Source organism: Oncorhynchus masou, chromosome 6, assembly GCF_036934945.1.
Source record: "Oncorhynchus masou masou isolate Uvic2021 chromosome 6, UVic_Omas_1.1, whole genome shotgun sequence".
In the NCBI taxonomy this organism is placed as follows: domain Eukaryota; kingdom Metazoa; phylum Chordata; class Actinopteri; order Salmoniformes; family Salmonidae; genus Oncorhynchus; species Oncorhynchus masou.
Genome location: NC_088217.1, coordinates 34,561,785 through 34,581,763, shown reverse-complemented (window position 1 = coordinate 34,581,763; position 19,979 = coordinate 34,561,785). Strand labels below are relative to the sequence as shown.

At 41.1% G+C, this 19,979-nt stretch overlaps 1 protein-coding gene across 1 annotated transcript in view; it reads left to right on the top strand.

Moving 5' to 3' along the window:
• Positions 1–1,134: 1,134 nt before the first annotated feature.
• The window catches only part of LOC135541976 (F-actin-capping protein subunit beta), a 33,397-nt gene continuing 14,552 nt past the window's right edge, over positions 1,135–19,979 (top strand). Inside the window, exons 1-2 of the mRNA XM_064968514.1 lie at positions 1,135–1,332; positions 6,582–6,671. Coding sequence (XP_064824586.1) covers positions 1,330–1,332; positions 6,582–6,671 — 93 coding nt within the window. The 5' untranslated portion in view covers positions 1,135–1,329. The remainder of the gene's footprint in view (positions 1,333–6,581; positions 6,672–19,979) is intronic.

Genomic DNA, 19,979 nt, shown 5'->3' with positions numbered 1-19,979 from the left:
GCATACAACGTTTGAAAGGTCTATTATTTTCAACATAAGCCCGCGTTAATGTATACTTTAACATTATATTATGTGAGCTAAACATACAAATTAAACATGAACAAATGTATAAAACATTTTCCTTCAGATTTCTTTTGACTACTAATGTTACTACAACAACAAAAATACTTAAATACATGTAATTTTGTCCTTGAAACATTTAATTGAAATATAGTGTAGAATTCCATTCATCCCTATTTGTTTAACTGGGCAAGTAAGTTAAGAACAAATTCTTATTTACAAAGACAGCCTAACCCAGACAACGCTGGGCCAATTGTGCACAGCCATATGGGACTCCCAATCACAGACAGTTGTAATACAGACTGGAATAGAACCCAGGCCTGTAGTGATGGCTCTAGCACTGAGATGCAGTTCCTTAGACCACTGCACCACTGGGGAGCCCATCTTCAAAACCCTCTCAATAGCCAATACATTTTTTAAATTTATATAAAAAAAATATAATAATAACAATAAATATATATATATATTTTAATGTTTATTATTCATAATACAAAAATAAACTTACATTGCTACATCAAACATGTCTAGCAAATCAAACACAGGTCAATGGCCAATACATTGCTTCTGTATTCCAGGGTTTGTATACATCCCCTCCCCTCCCCCCTCCCCTCCCCTCCCCTCCCCTCCCCTCCCCCCCTCCCCTCCCCTCCCCCTCCCCTCCCCTCCCCTCCCCTCCCCTCCCCTCCCCTCCCCTCCCCTCGTCCCTCTGTTCATCTACTCTTTACCATTCACCACTCCTCTCTTTTCCATACTTGGCAATCCCTTACTTACTCCTCTCCGATTGGCTGTTTCAGAGAAGGAGTGGTGTGACCCGGACATGCAATCTCCGCATTTTTCACCGTCTCCCTTCCTGTGTTTCCACTAGTTACCACAGCCACAAATATACGATTGGCCATATCGTAAACATTCATGAAAAATAAAATGTCACTTTTGGTCTTAATATAAGGTTATGGTTATTCACAACGTTATCAGTGTGGTTACGGTTAGGGTTACGTTTAAGATCAGATAAAAAATATATTTTTTTTTATAGAAATGGGTGGGGTTTATAACTTTGTGACTGTGGTAAGTAGTGACGATCCCCCTTCCTGTACCCGGTTGAGGAAGTTAATTCGCTGACAGGGCTGGGTTCCGTGAGGGAGGCGAAAGAAACATAATTTACATGGTGGGGATAAAAACAACAACAGTATAGAAGAACAAGTTGTGCAAGCACAATAAAACGTACGTGTAAAGCATATTTCCTCTCCGAGATCGTCACTGAGCGCCGCAGACATGGTAAGGCCGCGGAGACGAGCTGGAGGAATGGGTCCTTTTTGGTGGGGCTGCTAAGGGATATTAGCCAGCTAGCATGCCATCTGTCCTTTTATAGGAAGTGCTGTGTTACGTTTCGACAGAGGCATATACATTCATATAAATTATCTACCCACAGTTAGCTAAACGACCTAGCTATGAATGTTACTCCGATTTTCATTGTTAACTAGCCAGCTTGATGTTCCGCGCGCAGAATAAAGTTACAGGATGTTTTGGATTGAGAAACTAGTTCGGGGATTAAAGGGGTCTCGCTACCCCCTCTTCTTGCAGACACACACACCATGGTTAAAATAGTACAAGCGCTGGGTTGCCTGTCGCTAAAATCGGCCTGCTCCGCCCCTTCCCTCCTTTGGATTTGAGGCGACGTGTAAACCACAACTCAACTCAATTGACTTCAACAATGTGAATTACGTGTTCTGTAGCTTTTGTTGACTTTACTGTCAGTGTAACTTTTTGTAGAACACGTTTAATAATGTAACTGAAATTGTTTCATGAAATAATTCACCAACACCCTTTCAATGTTAGGCATATTATGGTGCACCTGACAATATATTCAACCACCATTGTCACGTGCATGGCAAATCAAATCAAAGTTTACTTCTCACGTGTGCGGAATATAACAGGTGTAGTAGACCTTACAGTAAAATGCTTACATATAGGCTCTAACCAATAGTGCAAAAAAGGTATTAGGTGAACAGTAGGTAAGTAAAGAAATAAAACAGTGAAAAATAACAGTAGCAATTATTTTCCGACTATAGGCCTATATTATGGGGCATGTAGCCTCGAGGTTAGAGCATTGAGCCAGTAAACAAAAGGTGGATTGTTCAAGTACTAGAGCTGACAAGTTGAAAACATTTTAACAAATATTTCACTGTGCCCTTGAGCAAGGCACTTAACTCAAATTACTCCAGGGATGCTGTACAATGGCGACCCTAGCCATGACCCCACTTCCTGCAGGGGAGTGGGGATATGCAAAAAAAACATTACCATTACACACTTGTTTATTATTATTTTAAACACTTGAAGTAATGTGACTGGCTTGTCACCAACAAATTTAACTAGCTACAGTCACACCTCAAACTCCACTCTACTCCTTTTATGAATGTTGCACACTTGGAATGAAGGTCTAATACAATATAATGGAGAGCAGATGGATTGTCTCCCCAGCCACCCGCTGACCTCATCCATCATGTTGGTCCATCCTCGCTGCTCTTCTCAGCCCCCGGGGCAGTTGGTCCGGCAGTGTTTACACTGAGACTAGGGCATTGGTAAACAGTGTCAGGGAGTGCAGGTGTCGTCTGAACAAGACTGATTCATCTGCCTAGAAACATCCCAACAGTGTGAGAAGGGCATGCAGTACATGATCTGAAAAACTTGGCTGTGTTCAGGAGACTGAAGTTTGTTTAGGGAAGGAATGCTTTTGTCTGTGTGACTCTCCTATAGTCAGCTGCTCTTCTTATGGCTTGTATCTACCTTGGTTTCATCTGATGACTTGGCATTTGATTTTGGATTTATTAGGATCCCCATTAGCCGACGCCAATGGTGACATCTAGTTTAACTGGGGTCTGACATGTATAACGAAAAAGACATTCGGCAAGACTTTACAATTTACATACACATGTTAATGTTTTAAAATGTATCTATCAGTTACACATACATGTCAGTACATACACACAACAAGTAGGTCAAATGGGGGAGAGGTGTTGTGCTGTGAGATTTTGGTTTTTGAAACCAGGTTTTCTGCACTAGTGCTATATAAGATGGAAAGGAGTTCCATGCACTCATGGCTCTGTATAATACTGTACGTTTCCATTAATTTGTTCTGGACCTGGGGACTGTGAAAAGACCCCTGGTGGCATGTCTGGTGGGGTAAGTGTGTGTGCTGTGTGTAAGTTAGCGACGCAAACAATTTGGAATTTCCTGCACATTCTTTCTTATAAAAACAAGAAGTGACGCATTCAGTCTTTCCTCAACTCTTAGCCAAGAGAGACTGGCATGTGTAGTATTAATATTAGCCCTCTGATTACAATGAAGAGCAAGATGTGCCTCTCTGTTTTGGGCCAGCTGCAGCTTAACGAGGTCTTTCTTTGCTGCACTTGACTGGACAATATTCAAGATAAGATAAAACTAAAGCCTGCGGGACTTGATTTGTGGAGTGGTGTCAAAAACGCCACAGCGGGCCGACCTCTATCTTTACAACCTTTGAATCTAATGTTTTGACCATGACAGTTTGCAATCTAAGGTGACACCAAGTAATTTAGTATCCTAAACTTGATCAACAGCCACACAATTCATTACCAGATTCAGCTGAGGTCAAGAATTTAGGGAATGATTTGTACCAAATACAATGCTCTTAGTTTTAGAGATGTTAAGGACCAGTTTATTACTGGCCACCCATTCCAAAACAGACTGCAACTCTTTAAGGGTTTCCTTGACTTCATTAGCTGTGGTTGCTGATGTGTATAAAATGAAAGACATTGAGTTGATTACTGGTATTCCTGTGAATTTGAATATTGGCATTGGTGTGTTTTTGTTTGCGAATCAGATGTTGTTTATGAGAACCACCATGTGTTTTGACAGGTGTTCAGTTTGTTGTTTCTAGACTCTTAGGGCTCTAGGCTATATCTCAATTTGTTGTCTTTCCATCTCTTAAGATTAGTGTGTTGCTGCACTATTTATCAGTACTTACTAAAATTCTGTTACTTTTGTTTATTTAATTGGAATAGGACTACAGTCGGAACTGCGTTAAGTTCAAATTGGATGAATATAAACTTGACTTCAGTTGCTCCAGATTAGAGATTGACCAATTTATGATTTTTCAATGCTGATACCGATTAATGGAGGACCAAAAAAAGACAATACCGATTAAAAATGTATATAGAAAAAATAATGACAATTACAACAATGCTCAATGAACACTTTTTTATTATAACTTAATATAATGCATAAATAAAATCAATTTAGTCTCAAATAAATAATGAAACATGTTCAATTTGGTTTAAATAATGCAAAAACCGTTTTGGAGAAGAAAGTAAAAGTGCAATATGTGCCATGTAAAAAAGCTAACGTTTATGTTCCTTGCTCAGAACATGAGAACATATGAAAGCTGATGGTTCCTTTTACATGTGGTCAGCCTGCCACGCAGTCTCCTCGTGGAGTGCAATATAATCGGTGTCCAAAAATGCTGATTACCGATCCTTATGAAAACTTGAATACGGCCCTAATTAATTGGCCATGCCGATTAATCGGTCGACCTCTACTCCAGATATCTTAGTCCTGTACATTTCTCAGGGGTTTCATGTTGTGGCTGGCCTGTCCTTCCCTGCATGCTGATATCCTGATCACCATAGTTCAGAGAGGGATCACCTTCAGGGAAGTCTCTGCTAGGTGTTCCTCTAGCTTAGCTTCTCCCTATAAACAACAATCCTCTCTGTTCCACTGCTAGATCTCCTCAGTAATTGAACATAAGGAGAGCTTGTGGAGGGACTGATGCCATGAATCAATCCGTATTCATTCATCCTTCTTTCTGAAGTTCAGTTTAATCACATTTATTTATATGTGCTTGTTTGACAAAGTTGTCTGTAATACAACACTTCACAAATGGGCCTGTATTCAAAAAGGCAAGCCTGAGTCCACAGCAGGCATCATAAAAAAAAAAATGTAAGAATAAAAAAAAGAGGCACATTTTCTTCTCTCCTCCGCTCCTGACTGCATGTGCTGCCATAGAAATAGAATAAATATAATGGACGTCCCCATTTAAAGTCAATGATGGCATAATGGGTGGACTGGCGGCCTTTGCGAGTGTACCCATAGGAGCAAAGCAGGAAGTAAAAGCAGGAAGTGTACCCATCCATGCTGTGATTTGTTGATTTAACTCTACTGCATTGGGAAAAAAACATTGCATGAGCCACAGTTAAAGGTAGACTCAGTGAATTGCCATTGCCATGAGCAGCACCGCAGATATTGAGATGAGTGAGATGCAACACCTCGCTCTCACACAGTCACACACAGTATCTGGGCATGTGCATGCGATCGTTTCACGCTGTTCACAGCGTGGTAGCCAGGGGACCAAAACAGAGGAGAAGTTGAGCCTCACGCTTCAACTCTCAAAGTTGTGGAAATTTATCCACTATGCTGTTCACATTTGACCTTTAACATCATTTTTAATGAACATTCTATGTTACTGTGGAAATGATTGCATTACAATACCAGACAGTAATTGTGAGTGTACCCATTACCAGTCAAATTGCCAGGGTTAGAGTGAATCGTTCACATCCTTTTGGTATAGGTTTAGTCATATTTTCAGTTGATGGGAACTATATTGTCTTCATTTATGAGCTCTCAAGCAATCAAATAATTTACATAGACTTAAAATAATGTTGACCTTTCTAGATGCCATAAAATGACGGGCCTGTATCAATAACTGGAGGCTCCACAGCATTGCCTTATATGGCAACCAGTCAATCTGTCTTCTAACTACCGTGGTTGCGAAATGTTTTTCACGTTTGACCCTGTCTAAAGCGTTGCATTTTTAGCCAGGGCCCAGTTGTAGATTAAGACACTCCCCTAAAGGAATCTGCCATGTGTTGTAAAGTTGCCTAGTGTACTAGATAGGCCTATCACATGCTCAACAATGCCACTTAGTTTTGCTTTGATGAAGGCTGTTACTGAAACCATGAGCAGCTAGTTCCATGACCTATGTAATCTTAGGATGCAGTGAGTGAGTGTATGGCTATTGTTGTCAGGGTGTAAATGTTCTCTACATGCCCTAGTCACGGCCTGGCTCGGATCTGTCGTATCTACCGTAAGAATGTAACATGCATCCATCACTGGCTGCCTCCTCATTCTGCTGGGGCTGTGTGGGAGGCCGGGAACTTTTTTGGCTCTGTGGTCAATTCAAACTATTTTGGTTGATTTAAATGCAGACAGTGATGGGGATGCATTTTAAACTAAAACACTTTAAAATGAATTTAATCTCCTTTTAAAAGATTCATGAAAATCAACTGTGAACAGTCAACTTCTTATATTCCAAGACCAGCTTAAACTGTTGACTCTTTCTGCAGGGTTGAACTTGGCAAGGATCAAGTTAATTTTCTCTTGTAAAATAAAATTGACAAAGGGCAAGTGCAACTTGCTTTTAGACTTTCTTTTGCAGAACTATACATTGTGTTGGAATGTGTATCAAAAGCTGACTCTTATTTTGTGTGTTTCAGAATGACCAGCAGCTGGACTGTGCTCTGGACCTGATGAGGCGTCTTCCTCCCCAGCAGATCGAGAAGAATCTCAGTGACCTCATCGACCTGGTGAGTCTCCAGCAGAAGACAACCTTATAGGGAGCGGCACTCAACTGTACAACACTTACAAATGACCTGATGATTGGCGGGGAAAAATGCTAATTAGACAATTGTGGGAGCTGTTTTATTAGACTTCAGTGCAGCTTTTGACATTATCGATCATAGTCTGCTGCTGGAAAAACAACCTGTTTATTTGGCCTTACGTCAACTCTTGATCCATGATATAGCAGAGATCTGTCTAATGGAAGCGCCTCCAACATAATCCAGTCTGTAGTTGCAGCGAACTGAAAAGAGGTGCGACCCAGGGATGTGTGTGCTTTGGGGACGTTTAACAGAAAGTGACTGGCAGAATAGGTGTTGTATGTGGAGGATGAGGGCTGCAGTAGGTATCTCAGATAGGGGGGAGTGAGGCCTAAGAGAGTTTATAAATATGCCTCAACCAGTGGGTCTTGCGATGGGTACATAGACAACCAGTTTACAGAGGTGTATAGAGCGCAGTGATGTGTCCTATAAGGAGCATTGGTGGCAAATCTGGTGAGGAACATCTTGCCACACAAGAGCACCCTTGCCTGTCGATCTATTAATTATGTCTCCATAATCGAGCATAGGTAGGATGGTCATCTGAATCAGGGTTCGTTTGGCAGCTGGGGTGAGAGAGGTGCGATTATGATTGAGGAAACCAAGTCTATACTCCCAAGTACTTGTATGAGGTGACTCCCTCAAGCTCTAAACACTCAGAGGTGGTAGTTACACCGGTGGGGAGAGGGGCATTCTTCTTACCAAACCACATGACCTTTGTTTTGGAGATGTTCAGGGCAGGGAAAGCTTGTTGGACACTAAGAAAGCTTTGTTCTGGAGCGTTTAACACAATATCTGGGGAGGTACCAGCTGAGTATAAGACTATATCAGCTGCATATAAATGGATGAGAGCGCTTCCTACTGCCTGAGCTATGTTGTTCATGTAAATTGATAAGAGAGTCGGGCCTAGGATCGAACCTTGGGGTACTCCCTTGGTGACAGTCATGAGCTGAGACAGCAGAGGTGCTGACTTTATACACTGCACTCTTTGAGAGCGTTAGTCAGCAAACCAAGCCAAAGACCTCTGTGACACTAATACTCCTTCGCCAGACCACAAGAATGGAATGATCTACCCTATCAAAAGCTTTGGCTAAGTCAATGAAAATAGCTGCACAACATTGCTTAGAATCAAGGGCAATGGTTTCATCATTTAGGACCTTTAGGTTGAGGTGACACATCCATAACCTGGGTGGAAAGCAGATTGCACACCAGTGAGAATACTATAGACTTCAAGAAAGCCAGTCAGCTGATTATTGACAAGTTTTTCTAACACTTTTTGATAAACGGTGCAAAATTAAAATTGGCCTATAACCGCTAGGATCAGATTAATCTCCCCCTTTTTAAATAAAGGACGCACCGTGGCTGCCTTCCAAGCAATTGGAACCTCCCCAGAGAGGAGAGGGGCTCAGCGATGATGGGGGCTGCAACTTTAAAGAAGAAAGGATCTGACCCAGATGGTTTTAGGGGGTCAAGTTAAGGAGCTGCTTTAGCACCTCCGACTCAGTGAACGCCTGCACAGAAAAACTTTGTAACAGGTCAGGGGGGAAAGAGGGAGGCGCATCAGGGCGAGTCGCATTAGAAGGGCTGGGAGATGAGGAAATGTTGGACAGACAAGGAGACATGGCTGAGTCAAATAGGAATCCTGACTTAATGAAGTGGTGATTAGAGCTCAGCCATGTGGTTGTTACTGACAAGGAGCAGATCAACAGGTTAAAGAACCATTTTTAAGGCCTGAGACAATTGAGACGTGGATTGTGCATGTGCCATTCAAAAGGTAAATGGGCAAGACAAAAGATTGCCTTTGAATGGGGTATGGTAATAGGTGCCAGTGTTCCTAATGTTTGGTTTAGTCCATCTATATAAATGCACCATTTGTAAACAAACAAGATGAAGTTGTTTGATAATTCATCATTTGTTTAATGAAAGTGCTGCTGCGGGAGCTTATGCCTGATTGCCTGTTAAGCAATCAAGGACATTAATAAACACTTGGAACATTTTATATATATTACTTTATAAGTTTGTCAGTAATGTGTTGGCTACTGCAACTTTTATGAACAGTAGCCTATGTGTAGGCCTATATCCTATTGTCTGTCTGGTTTGCAAGGAGGGGTTTTGGATGGCACAATTTATTTTACCCACAATTTTCTCAATTAAAGCAGAAAAGTATCAGGTTTGTTTAAACTTCCTTTTTGATTAGTCTCTTGCAATTGTTCTCTCTCTGATTTATTGCTGTACAATGTTTTTAATAAGGCTATTCACAAACAACTTTCTTTGTGGGAACTCCGTTAGGCCTATAGATTCATTCAATGGTTGATCATGAAGTAGTAGGCTATTCCTAGACCAACAAGTCACATTCAAATAGATTGGGGAGAAAGAGACATTATGATTATTATTATTTTTTTACAATAAGCCAGACAATGGAGTGTCCGCTGCAAAAGGTCCATGATCAACCGACATAGGAGGGGCGAGAAACACACATTAGGGCCAAGAAACACACGTTAGGGCCAATCTGGCATTTTGCGCTGCTTTGGTGATCTCCTTTTTCTACAATCTACATTGTTCTATTGCATTATGTTAGTCTGACTACCACACAGTACCAGTCAAAGGTTTGGGCACCTACATGTTAATTTCCTTTTATTTTTTGCTATTTTCTACATTGTAGCATAATACTGAAGACATCGAAACTATGAAATAACACATATGGAATCATGTAGAAACCAAAAGTGTTAAATAAATTAAAATATATTTGAGTTTCTTCGAAGTAGCCACCTTGATGACAGCTTTGCACACTCTCGGCATTCTCTCAACCAGCTTTTCCTGGAATGCTTTTCCAACAGTCTTGAAGGAGCTCCCACAAATGCTGAGCACTTGTTGGCTGCTTTTCCTTCACTCTTTGGTCCATCTCATTCCAAACCATCTCAATTGGGTTGAGGTTGGTTGATTGTGGAGCCCAGCTCATCTGATGCAGCACTCCAATCACTATCCTTCTTGGGTACATTGCCCTTATACAGCCTGGAGGTGTGTTGGGTCATTGTCCTGTTGAAAAACAAATGATAGTCCCACTAAGCCCAAACCAGATGGGATGGCGTATTGCTGCAGAATGCTGTGTTAGCCATGCTGGTTAAGTGTGCTTTAAATTGTAAGTAAATCACTGACAGTGTCACCAGAAAAGCACCATCACACCTCCTCCCATGCTTCACGGTGGGAACCACACATGCAGAGATCATCTGTTCAACTACTCTGCGTCTCACAAAGACACGGAGGTTAGAACCAAAAATCTCATGTGGACTCATCAGACCATAGTACAGATTTCCATCGGTCTAATGTCCATTGCTCGTGTTTCTTGGCCCAAGCAAGTCTCTTCTTCTTATTGATGTCCTTTAGTAGTGGTTTATTTGTAGCAATTTGATCTTGAAGCCCTAATTCACACAGTCCCCTTTGAACAGTTGATGTTGAGATGTCTGTTTCTTGAACTCTGAAACATTTATTTGGGCTGCTATTTGAGGCTGCTAACTCAAATAAACTTATCCTCTGCAGCAGAGGTAATTCTGGGTCTTCCTTTCCTGTGGCGGTCCTCATTAGAGACAGTTTATCATGGTGCTTGATGGTTTTTGCGACTGCAGTTTGGTATTGACTGAGCTTCAAATCTTAAAGTAATGGATTGTTGTTTCTCTTTGCTTATTTGAGCTGTTCTTGCCATAATATGGATTTGGTCTTTTACCAATATAGTGCTATCTTCTGTATACTACCCCTACCTTGTCACAACACAACTGACTGTTCAAACTCATTAAGAAGGAAATAAATTCCACAAATTAACCTTTAACAAGGCACACCTGTTAATTGAAATGCATTCCAGCTGACTACCTCATGAAGCTGATTGCGAGAATGCCAAGAGTGTGCAAAGCTGTCATCAAGGCAAAGGGTGGCTATTTTGAAGAATAGCCACCCTGAATAGCCACCCTGGAATAGTAAATACCCTGGAATGAGTAGGTGTGTCCAATTTGACTGGTACTGTATGTACTTAACTTATGGTATGGCAAATGAGGAATAGGCCATTTGCTGATGTCATCACCATCAATGATGGCTATTAAACATTGTCGATAGAAGATCCAATCGTAAAATCGCTCAGCCTTAGCCTTATTGCAACTGGACTACTGCCCGGTCAAGTGTCACGGAGGGACACAGGCAAACTACAGTTGGCCCAGAACAGAGAAGCACGGCTGGCCCTTAAATGTACACGGAGAGCTAACATCAATAACATGCATGTCAATCTCTCCTGGGTCAAAGTAGAGGGGAGAGTGACTGCATCACTACTTGTCTTTGTGAGAGGTATTGACATGTTGAAAGCACGGCGCTGTCTGTTCAAATGACTAGTTCACTGCTCTGACACCCATGCATACCCCACAAGACATGCCTCCAGGGGTCTCTTCACAGTCCCCAAGTCCACAAGACACTGCGAAACTCACAGTACTACATGGAACTCAATTCCGCATCAAGTAACTCAACCAAGCAGTAAAAAAAACCTACACCTTATGGAACAACGCTGACTGTGAAGAGATGTATATGTTAACACCACACTTTATTGTTGTAATATTGTTTTATTGTGGTTTTCAACATTTTGTATTGTAGAGGTGTTGTATGATGAACACTTCATTTAAAAAAAAAAAAAATTGTGATATAATTGCCTTTTTCTTGTTTGGACCCCATGACGAGTAGCCTGCTGCCTTGGCAGCAGCTAATGGGCATCCTTAATAAATAACAATAAAAACCACTCAGTCATATACACACTGACATGACCTCACCCATGCAAATCTGAGTGCTCCACAGAGAAACAAATAATCTGTCTACATTACAAATATATACTGAACAAAAATATAAATGCAACAATTTTTGTTTTTACTGAGTTAAAGTTCATATAAGGGAATCAGTTAATTTACATAAATTCATTGGACCAATTATGTTCCATGGAGGGCCACATCAGAAAATATTTTTGCCTTTGTGGGCCAGAATCATATTACAGGATTATACATGTGTATGACTGTGTTGACTGATATATCTACTGTAAATCATGTCCTGATATGCTACTTATTTTCTTTAACATGCACAGAAATAAACCACATCCTTGTTCTACTTTTGGTAGGTATTTTCTTTATTAAATATGCAATGAACTACACAGAGGGAAAAGACTGAAAGATCGATAAGCTCAAGTTGCAGGTCAGTGGGAGCGTTATCCACATTGAAGGTGAAAGGAGAGGAAACCAGCAGCATGATATTTTCCAACATTTTGAAAGCCTCAAAACGACGAACTCACAGTTCAAAGCATGCAGCAGCGATTCTGTATACTTCTCCCACTGGTTGTCTGATAGGGAACATACTAGTTGGGGATGGAAGGTGTGAGTTTGTTGGCTTCTACTTGGTGGGTCAGGAAGAGTAATTTCCCCTTGAAGGCTTTGACAAGGCTCTACATCTGATGTGCAAAAAAGCCCTTCCCTTGTTTGGAATTCAGTTCATTCATGAGGGCCATGATGTCCACGGTGAAGGCAAAATCAGCCAACCATTCTTTCTTGCAGTTGAGGGAAATCCACATTTTCCTTTCATTTGCAAAAACTCAGCAATCTCCGACTTCAGGCCCAGACCTTTTTTAAGCATCTTCCCAAAACTCTGCCATCTCACGTTTGTGTGGTGGGGAGATCTGCATGATCCGACTGTCTTCCAACAGTGAGACAAACTGCTTGTGGTTTAAAGATGTTGCTCTTATGAAGTTTACCACTTTAGTGACTGTATCCACAACATGGCTAATTTTCAGAACACATTTACAGAGCACCACCTGATGAATAATTGCAATGCAGGAAAATAATTTTCTGATCTGGGTTCAACTCAGCTACTTGATCTTATATCCTTTTCAAAAGGCAAACATGTTTTCCTGTCAAGTTTGGGCACCATCAGTAGTCACACTGGATAACTTTTCAAAACCCTGTACCAGCTTTTCCACACACTTATTAACCTCTCTTATCTTTCCCTGTGGTTGTGCTCTTCATTGACTGCACTGAAGCAAGCTCCTCTGTAATTTCAAAGTCTGGGGTTATGCCTCGTAAGAATATTAACAACTGCGTGGTGTCACGTGCATCACTGCTCTCATTAAGGGCCAAGGAGAAATATGTGAAATCCTTGTCTTTCAACTGTTCCATATTCTCTGTCCTCAACTCTTCGTCTTGACAGGGAAACATGTCAGGGCAAAGTATTGCTGCAGAGTCCATTTTAAACATTCTTTAACGAATTTGCCCTCAGCGACTGGGTTGCTGTGTTTAGCAATTTTGGGACAGTACATAGCTCGTTCTCGCAATTCCGTTGTTTACTGAATGCAGTTTTGTGAAAAGTCCTTGCTGCTTTTGCAACTGAGAAAGCAACTCTCTTGATGCACTTGCCCTCTGCTCAGAAGCCATATTCCTATATTTTTCAGCATGCTTCATCAAGAAGTCTCAGGACAAGTTGTAGTCTTTCAAGACAGCGATGCGGTCTTTGCACTAGAGGTCGACCGATTTAATCGGCATGGCTGATTTTTAATTAGGGCCGATTTCAAGTTTTCATAACAATCGTGAATCGGCATTTTTGGCTGCCCATTATGGCTGATTTAAATTGCAATCCACGAAGACTGCGTGGCAGGCTGACCATCTGTTAGGTGAGTGCAGCATCAAAATGACCTTGTGGCTGCAAGCTAGCATTAAACTTATCTTATAAAAAAAACAAATCTTTATTTTACCCCCTTTTCTCCTCATGTTATCCAATTGTTAGTAACTACTATCTTGTCTCATCGCTACAACTCCCGTACAGGCTCGGGAGAGCTGAAGGTCGAAAGCCATGCGTCCTCCGATACCCAACCAAGCCGCACTGCTTCTTAACACAGCGCGCATCCAACCCGGACACCAGCCGCACCAATGTGTCGGAGGAAACACCGTGCACCTGGACCTCCCGGCTGCGACAGCGCGAACCCAGAGTCTCTGGTGGCACAGCTAGCACTGCGTTGCAGTGCCCTAGATGACTGCGCCACCCGGGTGGCCCTTAAACTCATCTTAACCCCTCTGGTACCAGTGGGACGCTCCACCTCGACAACAGCCAGTGAAATTGCAGGGCGTCAAATTCAAAACAACAGAAATCTCATAATTAAAATTCCTCAAACATAGAAGTATTTTAAAGATAAACTTGTTAATCCCACCACGGTGTCCAATTTCAAAAAGGCTTTACGACGAAAGCACACCAAACGATTATGTTAGGTCTGCACCTAGTCACAGAAAAACACAGCCATTTTTCCAGCCAAAGTGAGGAGTCACAAAAATCAGAAATGGATAGAGAATGAATCACTAACCTTTGATCTTCATCAGATGACACTCCTAGGACTTCATGTTACACAATACATGTATGTTTTGTTCGATAAAGTTAATATTTGTATCCAACAATCTCAGTTTACATTGGCGTTTGTGGGCAGATAACGTGCAGGAGCTTGGAGGTATTTGTAGTCTTGCGTGATGTCTACTTTGATGCTAATTAGCATTTTCAAATCTGAGAGTAACTGGAGAATATATTGATGAAAGTCACATTGTCCAAGAGTAAGTAAGATGATGCTGACAGATGTGGCAGCTCTGTTTCTAGCTCCTAAGCAACTTTACAGTATTTAGTTATTTTGTGTGTTATTTCTTGCATCATGAGCCCATTTATTTTGTGCTATTACATACAGCCGGAAATAACGTTTGGATATCAGAGCGGTGGTAATAGCGTTATGAATAGGAATACGACTTATGCATTGTCCCAAACAAACATCCGGTGAAAGTGCAGAGAGCCACATCAAATGACAGAAATACTAATCATAAACTATACAAGTGTTATTCATGTAAATATAAACTTCTCCTTAATGCAACCACTGTCAGATTTCAAAAACGCTTTACGGCGAAAGCACACTTTGCGATTATGTTAGGTCTGCACCTAGCCACAGAAACGCATACAGCCGTTTTCCAGCCAAGAAGAGTGTCACAATAGAAATAGCATTAAAATTAGTCACTTACCTTTGAATCCCAGTTTGACAATAACTGACTGACTAGTTCCATAAAGTCCATAATTTTATGTCCAAATAGCCACTTGTTGTTAGCGTGTTCAGCCCAGTAATCCATCTTCATGAGGTGCGAGTACTTCGTCCAGACAAAAGGTCGTAGAAACAAGTCAAACGATGTATGGATTCAATCTTTAGGATGTTTTTAACATAAAACATCAATAATGTTCCAACCGGAGCATTCCTATGTCTGAAGAAAAGCACTGGAACGAGAGCTAACTCTGTCGGGCGCGCGCGTCTTGAGCCTGAGACACTCTGCCAGACCACTGACTCAAACAGGTCTCATGAGCCCCTCCTTTATAGCAGAAGCCTGAAACAAGTTTCTAAAGACGGTTGACATCTAGTGGAAGCCTTAGGAAGTGCAACTTGACTCCACAGACACTATTCGGTGGGCTAAGCTTTGAAAAACTACAAACCTCAGATTTCCCACTTCCTGGTTGGATTTTTCTGAGGTTTTCGCCTGCCATATGAGTAATGTTATACACAGACAACACTCTGACGTTTCTAAAACTGTTTGAATGATTTCTATCCAATAATAATATGCATATATTAGCATCTGGGACAGAGTATGAGGCAGTTCACTCTGCGTGCAATGAACACAAGAGAAGTGACACAATTTCACCTGGTTAATATTGCCTGCTAACCTGGATTTCTTTTAGCGAAGGTTTAAAAAATATATACTTCTGTGTATTGATTTTAAGAAAGGCATTGGTGTTTATGGTTAGGTACAGTCGTGCAACGATTGTGCTTTTTTTCCGCAAATGCGCTTTTGCAACATCATCCCCCGTTTGGCAAAAGTGGCTGTCTTTGTTAGGAAGACAGTCTTCACACAGTTCGCAACGAGCCAGGCGGCACAAATAGCTGCATATACCCTGATTCTGTTGCAAGAGAAGTGACACAATTGACCTAGTTAAAAGAAATTCATGTTAGCAGGCAATATTAACTAAATATGCAGGTTTAAATAATATGTACTTATGTATTGATTTTAAGAAAGGCATTGATGTTTATGGTTAGGTACACGTTGGAGCAACGACAGTCCTTTTTCGCGAATGCACACCGCATCGATTATATGCAACGCAGGACACGCTAGATAAACTAGTAATATCATCAACCATGTGTAGTTAACTAGTGATTATGATTGTTTTTTATAAGGTAAGTTTTTAATGCTGGAAACTTACCTTGGCTTCTTACTGCATTCACGTAACAGGCAGGCTCCTCTTGGAGTGCAATGAGAGGCAGGTGGTAAGAGCGTTGGTCTAGTTAACTGTAAGGTTGCAATATTGAATCACAAGGTAAATATCTGTCGTTCTGCCCCTGAATTAGGCAGTTCCTAGGCCGTCATTGAAAATAAGTGAAACAAAGGTGTAAAAAAAAATATGTAAACGGCCTAATTGGTGTCCAAAAAATACAGATTTCCGATTGTTATGAATCGGCCCTGATTAATCGGTCGGCTTCTAGTGTGTTATCATGCTGAAACATGGGGTGATGGTAGCGGATGACTGGCACGACAATTGGCCTCAGGATCTCATCATGGCAATTTGAATGCACGGAGATACCATCAATAAAATGCAAATGTGTTTGTTGTCCGTAGCTTATGCCTGCCCATATCATAACCCCACCGCTGCCATGGGGCACTCTGTTCACAACGTTAACATCAGCAAGCCGCTCACGACGCCGTACACATGGTCTGCAGTTCTGAAGCCAAATGGGTGTACTGCCAAATTCTCTGAAAGGACAGAGTTGGCTTATGGTAGAGAAATGAACATTAAATTCTCTGGCAACAGCTCTGATGGACATTCCAGCAGTCAGCATGCCAATTGCATGCTCCCTCAACTTGAGAAATCTGTGGCATTGTTTTACAACTGCACATTTTAGTGGCCTTTTATTATCCCCAACACAAGGTACACCCGTGTAATGAATATGCTTTTTAATCAGCTTCTTGACATGGTGGATGGATTTTCTTGGCAAAGGAGAAGGGTTATGCCCAATGCCGTCGGGTACACCAAATAAAAATGTAATTCACATTTTTAAATATAATTGTTTTAATGTTTTTCACATTTTAAACCAGTCCTTTTTATATTTTACAAGGGGGCTATATATTTTTTTTTTCTTGCCTTGAGTAGCCTTGTTTCTTTGACAAAAATAAAATTAAACCATCTAGTGTTCAGCGAAATAACACAATGTCAAATTAACATCCAATCACATTAACCGTTACTCTTTCACGGGACTTCAACTAACGGTCTGTATGTAGCCAAACGTAGCTGCTGCTCATTCTGTTTGCTCAAAAAATTGATAAATGTTTTTTTTTTTTTTTTTTTAAGTATGGCTCACGCTCATGCTCATAGAGCACATACCAGCAGTACTACACCTGCACCTGACGGACACCAGTTGTTCTGCTTCCACAAGCACATCCAATGCTAGCATCAGTAATTCTATATTTTGTTGTTAGCCCAGCTAGCATGGACACTGACAGTTGTGAATCTGATGCAGCCGAAGAGCTACTGCATCCTTACCCAGGAAGGCACCGAACAGACAGGACCATCGTTGGACCATCCAAGAAGCGCAAATATGATGAACAACATTTTGATTTGGGGTTCACTTGTATTGGGAGTAGTGCCTTTGCTCAGCCACAGTGTGTTTTATAGTACTTTTGCACATTTACACGTCTCACAACTTGATGAAACCTTCACTTTTGCACAGACATTTTAGAAACAAAACATGGCAATTTGAAAAATAAGCCACAGGAGTTTTTTGGGAGTGAGATTTAAGATGACTTTCGAGTACTAAGATATGTATAAATGCAACCGATACCATTTAATAAGAAGGGGATAGAAGCGTTGTATATGGTGAGCTACCGAGTGGCTAGGACAGGCAAGCTCTATACTATTGTGAAGGACTTACAGTTGAAGTTTACATGCACCATAGCCAAATACATTTCAAATCAGTTTTTCACAATTCCTGACATTTAACCCTCGTAAAAATTCCCTGTCTTAGGTCAGTTTTGGGATCACCGCTTTATTTCAAGAATGTGACATGTCAGAATAATAGTGGAGAGATTTTATTTCAGCTTTGATTTTTTTTTATCACATTACCAGTGGGTAAATTAGTATTTGGTAGCATTGCCTCTAAATTGTTTAACTTGGGTCAAACATTTTGGGTAGCCTTCCACAAGCTTCCCACAATAAGTTGGGTGCATTTTGGCCCATTCCTCCTGACCGAGCTGGTAACTGAGGTCAGGTTTGTAGGCCTCCTTGCTCGCACACACTTTTTCAGTTCTGCCCACAAATTCTTCTATATGATTGAGGTTAGGGCTTTATGATGGCCACTCCAATACCTTGACTTTGTTGTCCTTAAGCCAGTTTGCACAACTTTGGAAGTATGCTTGGGGTTATTGTCTTTTTGGAAGACCCATTTGCGACCAAGCTTCAACTTCCTGACTGATGTTTTGATGTTGCTTCAATATATCCACATAATTTTCCTTCCTTGTGATGCCATCTATTTTGTGAAGTGCACCAGTCCCTCCTGCAGCAAAGCATCCCCACAGCATGATGCTGCCACCCCGTGCTTCATGGTTGGGATGGTGTTCTTTGGCTTGCAAGCCTCCCCCTTTTTCCTCCAAACATAACAATGGTCATTATGGTCAAACAGCTGTATTTTTTTTTCAGGTGATGTCGATATAGGAATCGTTTTACTGTGGCTACTTTTGTACCTGTTTCCTCCAGCATCTTCACAAGGTCCTTTGCTGTTGTTCTGGAATTGATTTGCACTTTTGCACCAAAGTACGTTCATCTCTAGGAGACAGAACGCGTCTCCTTCCTGAGCGGTATGACGGCTGCGTGGTCCCATGGTGTTTATACTTGCATACTATTATTTGTACAGATGAACGTGGTACCTTCAGGCGTTTGGAAATTGCTCCCAAGGATGAACCAGACTTGTGGAGGTCTACAATTAATTCATTTTTTCCTGAGGTCTTGGCTGGTTTCTTTTGATTTTCCCATGATGACAAGCAAAAAGGCACTGAGTTTGAAGGTAGGCCTTGAAATACAGGTACACCTCCAATTGACTCAAATGATGTCAATTAGCCTGACAAGCTTCTAAAGCCATGACATTTTCTGGAATTTTCCAAGCTGTTTATAGGCACAACTTAGTGTATGTAAACTTCTGACCCACTGGACTTGTGATACAGTGAAATAATTTGTCTGCAAACAATTGTTGGAAAAATTACTTCCATGCCCTGCCTCCAGTCCACTTACTGATATCTGAACAAGAGAGCCTCATTGAAATTGTATCTACGGGACTATAAATTTGGTAACCACTGGTGTAGATGAATACTTAACATATTTACATGTTCTGTTATGCGGAAGCTCGTATCAATCACTACTGATTGAATTGTCATAGTTATTAAGCTTACACACAGCTGGATTTCTGAACTCCATGATATGTATATCTTGGGGGTGTTGGGTTGCAACGACCTTGAGCGGAGTGTACCTTCGACTACATCAAGTCTCAATCGATACAAGGGAACAGTCTGTGGTTGTATTTGGTTAACATTTGATCTGATAGTGGATTTCAGCAAACAAAGAAAAGCACATAGCTACAGGGGACAAACGGGTGCACAGTGAGGGTTTTAGAGCTAGAATTTGTTTTAATTAAAACTGTAACAAAGCACCTTCCCCGATTCTGTTTCGGGTAAAAAGCTGAGGAACTGGCCTGGAGAAAGGGCAAGGGGAATACCTAGTCAGTCGTACAACTGAAATGTGTCTTCCTGAATCAGAGGGGTACGGAGGCCTGCCTTAATCGACATCCACATCTTTGGCGGGAACAGTGGGTTAACTGCCTTGCTTAGGGGCATAACGACAGAATTTTACCTTGTCAGCTCGGGGATTCGATCCAGCAACCTTTCGGTGAATGGAACCACTCTAAATTCACAACAGAGCAATGGATGCAAGAATTTACTATCCATGCCATTTAAAATGATTTTAACCATGTTTTTAGGCTATGCAGTGTTTGTTTGCATTCATATTGTTTACAAACATTGCAAGATTATTTTGAGCTCTGATAGGGTAAAGTTAAACTAAACTAACTTATATTCTTCAAGATTCATTGGGTGTATATAATAAATAATTTAAGTCCAAAAA